A 5,692-nucleotide genomic window follows, 5' to 3' on the forward strand; every position below is an offset into this window, starting at 1 on the left:
CAGTTTACAGTTCAATTATGCAGTTTAAATTACATCATCATCATTACTCACTGCATTTAGATAGGCTTATCTATTATACATTATTACTACAGTAACACGCCCTCCTAGTTATTCTTTTTTGTTTATAAAAGAACTCTAGTTCCATCTCCTCGGCCTCGACAACGTTTGCTCTGTCATTATCCTCACTGATCGTCTCGTCTCTGTTTTATTCTGCTAGTTTTATTGCTGTTCTCCAGGCTCCTTTTACTTGCAAATCATGGCAAAAAGTGAGTTATCAAATGTGTTGTAGCTGTTTAATTAGTAAAATTAATCAAATCAAAATGAGCTTGATCTGATGGTCACAAAGCATGCATAAACTCTGGGTGCATGTTTGACCAAATCTTCATTAGTCAAAAATTTCATGAAAATAATCCACTTTCTATCAATGAAAATGCTGCATAAAGTATACTAATGCTCAGGCTCAGTGTAAGACAAATTAAATTTATAAGTAGGATAGCTAGCAAATTGAACAAGATGCTATAATATGCAGTACAAACTAGTACTGCAGAAATGAAAATTATGCATTAGAGTAAGTCGGGGCTATTCCGTCCCCTGTATAAATCAATGTAAAATCCATGTGCAGCGGTTGGAATAGCCCTGGTTAGACAGTCCTCTTTCTCCTGTTGTAACTTTTTAACTATAGCAGATACAGGACTGAAACAAGGACATGTCTATTCAGCATAGAATTCTCTAACTACCAGCACCAAAGAACAGCTTGATCTTTATAAAGTGTGGCTAAGCAACTCTGGCTAAAAATCTATATTCATTAACTTTTTCACGTATTATCACCTAGTGATAGTGCTTGTATATCTCTGGTCACTGCATAAATTTCCCCGTATACTAGTTAGTATCCGGAGGGTTGGAATAGCTCCAACAACTAGGTCAGTGAAAGTACTGCTTTCATCCAAACTTTAAGCTGAATTTTGCTGATTTGACAAAAGTACAAATAGAATAGACAAAATAGAACTCATTGACGAATAAAATGAATGAAATAAAGCAAAGAAGAGTGAGTTATGACTTCATGAATATTTAATTAGATCATAGTGCAGAAACGATCATGGCACATGTATGTAACAATCAGAATCAGTGTCATTTAACAAATTTATTTATTTATTTTTTTCCGATCATAGCAAAAGCTAATAATAAATTAACAAATAATAGATCAATATAGGTTAGATGATATGAATGATTTTAATTTAGAAATAGAGAGAGATAGTTTGATAGAGGACAGGAGAGAGTTCCATGGGAAAAAAGAGTGAAGAAAGGACGAGGATTTGCAAATGATTTTAAGATTGCCTTGATAGTTTGAGTGGAGAGAGTAAAGAGAAGGAGTAGATTGAATTAGAGGATGAGATGGGGGAAAAGCATATTTTCTTTAATTTTAAACAAATTTTGTGTTTCATGTTTTCTTAATGGAGGCATGATCATAGTAGGATGTCTAATATCTATGGGATGTGTTTGTTTTAAATTACTATACTAGAAACTCTTACATAAGCTGTTCCCATTCACTCTCAGGCCTACTCATACACACCCACAAGTCACAACAAGAATACAGATCTTTGTACAGTTTTTTCTTGCAATATACATGTAGGTTGAATTCAACTTAGCTAAGCTATTACATGGCATTATCCTTCTAAGATTTAAATATACCATAACCATTGTAATACAACTTTTAGACTATAGTAACATTATAACTACCATACTATTGTTATCATCCATTGGCTTACCATTCAATTTATATGACACATATTTACATATTTTTTTACTTTGTACAGTATCCAGCAGCAGTACTAGTATTCCTATTGATAAACCTGAAGACACTCCAGCTACTGATGGAATACAAGGTATTCAGGATGATCAGGATCCATTTATGTTATGTTACAACAACACTTATCATAACGTAATTACATCATACTAATTTTAGCTAATATTCATATTATAGTAGTGGCTTTATCTGTGTTAATTTTTAGGAATAGAAAAATGGTTGGAAGAAGGTATAGTTAACCTTGAAATCACTCGTATCAATATGCATGGTGCACCTGGAGCTGGTAAAACATGTTCACAACACCTCCTACTTAATGAGCCACCACCATCTTCTACTGATAGTACACCAATAGCTTGTCGTGCTGTTAAAGCAACAAGAATATCCATTGATGATAGAAATAAGAAGTGGGAGAGGGTTGAAATTCAGGATTTACTTAACCAGTTAGCATCTCATTTAGAAGAAAACATGAAGGAGGAAAGAATATCTTTAGAAGTGGATGAAGCACCAAAACCTAAAAATGATGCACCTAATTGTTCAGATGAATTATCAGTGGAAGAACCAACCAAGATAAAACCAATCGATATGGAAGTAATAAAAAAAATTGCAAATGTTCTTGAAACAGGAAAATCTAAAAAATTGAGCACTAATTGGGTTTATTTTATTGATTCTGGTGGTCAACCAGCATATCGAGAGTTGCTACCTCTTTTTACAAGAGCAGCTGCACTGAATATCATCACCATTGATCTTACCAAAGGTCTTGATGAAAAGTACAAGTTTCAATATCGTATATGTCAAAATGCGATTCCTATTCAGACAAAGCTGCAGTATTCAAATCGTGGTATAATCCAATCAACAATTAGCTCCGAAGCTATGTTGAACCCCATCAAAATTCCTTATGTCTCTGACATGCCTAAGCACCCTCATTATCTTATACTTGGAACACGTGTAGATGAGCTGAAAGAGAAAGGTATGCTTGATAGACTGGATTATATGAATAAGAAGCTGATAAATGAAGGCTTTAACAATCTCATTAAGCCGCAAAATGAGGGTAAAGGTTCAGTTATATTTCCAGTTAATACGTTGCTCCCTGCTGGGTCTAAGGAAAGAGAAGAAGCTAGTGTAGAGCTTTGTACTGCAATTTCTCATTGTAGAGTTGCCATGACAATTATGTTACCGATTCGACTGTTTACATTTGAGATTTCACTACAATTAGAAGCTAAAAAGAAGCAACAAAGTTTCCTTACAAGAGGAGAAGTGATTGAGATTGGTAAGTCTCTCCAACTTGATGATGAATCAGAAATTGATGATGCTCTGCAATATCTACACAATGTCACTATCATTCTTTATTATCCTGCTGTCCTACCAAATATAATATTTGTTGATCCTAAACCAGTTCTTGATGTCCTTTCATGTTTAATTGCTATCAGATATGTCGACCATAAAGATCGACATTTGATTGCTAATCCACCTCCTTCACCAGATGAAACACGTGACTTCATAAAATATGGGCTTTTTAAAGGAGATTTTATAAAAAGTATTGGTAAAAAATTTTTTAATAAAGATTTTAAATTGTCTCACATGATCACTCTTCTAAAACACCTCCACATCATTGCTAAAGTAGAAAACAGAGAAGAAGGAGACTATTTTTTCCCTTGTGCATTACCATCCTATGACAAGCTCAATCCTGCCTCAAAAGTAGTAAGGCCACTTCTCATAGCATGGGAGATTCACAATAGGGGCACAACAACTCTAGCCATCCCCCAAGGATTATTTCCTTTAACCATTGTACACCTTTTAGAGAAAAAGGATATAGTAGACTTTTGTCCAGTAGGCAAAGAATATTACAGATGTCATGATGCGATGTCACTTTGTGTTTACGAAAAATACTACATAGATATCATCAATTGCTATACACATATCGAAATACGTTTTGATGATTGCAAGGAATCTTGTCCAGAAATTCGTAAATTAGTCACAGAAGCTATCAAAAGAAGCAGCAAAGATCTCAATGTTGATGATGATCATATTTTTGCATTCAAATGCCCCAGCGAAAATGAACAATGTTACTGTATTGTTCAGGAAGATAAATATTCTGCCAGATGTACTCAATGTCGATCAAAATGTGACATACTACAAAGTGATGATGATAGCTATGAATGCTGGTTTAATAATCCTCAATTACCCAGTCCAGGTTAGTAATATTATATGAATACTTTCATTATTTGGAAGCTACTATTTTTGTGAATTTTTTCTAGGAGCTGAAAGTCCCTCTACTAAAATGCAACCCACTAAATTATTAGGTGAGTGAATTAAAATTAAATGACATATTTTAATTTACATGTTTCTTCATTAGATACCAGTAATCTTATTGATGTACTTGATGTACTGGATGATCATGGATATTCTGGTGTCAGTTATTATAAACTTGGTCTTTGTCTGGGACTACTCCCTCGTACACTTGATGTTATTAAAGAAAATAACAAAGGAGATACTAAGAGCTGCCTAAGGAAATGTTTGACAGCATGGTTGGAACAAAGAGATAGTGTAATGAAGAGAGGTGTTCCAACTTATGATACATTAATACGAGCATTGAGGAAGATGGGAGAGAATGCTGCAGCTGATGGGATTGAAAGAGGCATCAATAGTAAGGAATGAGTTTAATACATATCATGTTAACATGATGATAACATGACAAAGAGAATGGTGATAGAATTGTATTTTTAAAGAAGTTATAAATGATGAAATAATAATTGTCATTTTATGTAAATGATGTTAATTTTTATAGCAAAACAGCTGGAAGAAGATGAAGTTGAGCTTAAAGCCACCAATATCAATATGCATGATGCACCTGGAGCTGATGGTTCACAACACCTACTTAATGAGCCACCACCTGAAAAACTCACTGATAGTACACAAGAAAGTGAAAGTAAAGAAGAAAGTAATTAAGTTTTTATTAATAATTTATTCTTAACACTGATATAGCACTTATATTTTGTGGATAATAAATTTTGTAAATTTATAATTCGGCAAAATTGAATTCAATCAAAATTTATATGCCACACCTTGTTCAACAAATAAATTAGTTGTTACACAATTTTTTTTATTTGCAAAAAACAATTTTGCATAATTTTATATCCACAAGGTAATATTCTATGATTTTTGTATAGGTACTGTTCCTATAGCTACAGTAGCTGATAAAATTGATACAGAAAGTAAGAAATAAGATTTTATTACATTAATTGCTAACTCGTGATTAATATTCTTTTGTGTATAATAGGTACTGCTGCTACTGCTACTGTAACTGATAAAATTGATACAAAAAGTGAGAAATAAGATTTTATTTGTACCATATTTGCTCAATTAAATGTATGAGCGTTTATTGAAATAATTGTATAAACTAAAATTAAAATGCCAGCAAGTGGACTTAACATGACCTTGGGATAACAATACTGTTACTTTAGCAATCTAAATTTTACGACCTTAATTGTATTGTGTGTATAGTTAGAAGATATTAGTGATGAGTGTTCAAAGCATTTATTCAAGCAAATATGATTATTTTTTATTTATTTAAATTTAAAAAACAAAAATCAACAATATAAAAAAATGCTAAGTGAAATGATGTGATTTATATCATTAAATTTTAGAAATAGAAAAATGGCTGAAAGAAGGTAAAGTTGAGCTAAAAGTCACTCGTATCAATATGCATGGTGCACCTGGAGCTGGTAAAACATGTTCACAACACCTCCTACTTAATGAGCCACCACCTGCACAGGCTACACCTTCCAACTGGACATGGGGCCAAGGACTTTGGAAAGTACTCGAGTACTTTTTTAAGTACAACAGAACTGCTTCCACTGACAGTACACCGATAGCCTGTCCTGTTGTCAA

At 33.2% G+C, this 5,692-nt stretch overlaps 2 protein-coding genes and 1 long non-coding RNA gene across 3 annotated transcripts in view; all 3 read left to right on the forward strand.

Annotated features, from left to right (window-relative positions):
- The first annotated feature begins 95 nt into the window (after positions 1 to 95).
- Positions 96 to 4,750, forward strand: LOC109587808 (uncharacterized). The gene is made up of 6 exons (XM_020004028.1): positions 96 to 266; positions 1,815 to 1,883; positions 2,010 to 3,995; positions 4,060 to 4,104; positions 4,158 to 4,448; positions 4,590 to 4,750. The coding sequence occupies exons 1-6, from the start codon at positions 257 to 259 to the stop codon at positions 4,748 to 4,750; spliced, it is 2,562 nt and encodes an 853-aa protein (XP_019859587.1). The 5' UTR covers positions 96 to 256.
- Positions 4,751 to 4,977: 227 nt separating this feature from the next.
- LOC109587811 (uncharacterized) lies at positions 4,978 to 5,465 on the forward strand. Its single transcript, XR_002187804.1, has 3 exons — positions 4,978 to 5,016; positions 5,082 to 5,126; positions 5,449 to 5,465. It is a non-coding gene; the product is annotated as an uncharacterized LOC109587811 (long non-coding RNA).
- A 39-nt stretch (positions 5,466 to 5,504) lies between these two features.
- The window catches only part of LOC109587809 (uncharacterized), a 2,871-nt gene continuing 2,683 nt past the window's right edge, over positions 5,505 to 5,692 (forward strand). The window contains exon 1 of the mRNA XM_020004029.1: positions 5,505 to 5,618. Coding sequence (XP_019859588.1) covers positions 5,505 to 5,618 — 114 coding nt within the window. The remainder of the gene's footprint in view (positions 5,619 to 5,692) is intronic.

This window comes from Amphimedon queenslandica, unplaced genomic scaffold, assembly GCF_000090795.2.
Source record: "Amphimedon queenslandica unplaced genomic scaffold, v1.1 AMPQUscaffold_12442, whole genome shotgun sequence".
NCBI classification, from domain to species: domain Eukaryota; kingdom Metazoa; phylum Porifera; class Demospongiae; order Haplosclerida; family Niphatidae; genus Amphimedon; species Amphimedon queenslandica.

Excerpts from the sequence above, each read along its gene's own strand:
- LOC109587808 (XM_020004028.1), top strand. Across the intron at positions 1,884-2,009 it reads AGCTACTGATGGAATACAAG|GAATAGAAAAATGGTTGGAA; the intron begins GTATTCAGGATG and ends GTTAATTTTTAG. Across the intron at positions 4,449-4,589 it reads GATTGAAAGAGGCATCAATA|CAAAACAGCTGGAAGAAGAT; the intron begins GTAAGGAATGAG and ends TAATTTTTATAG.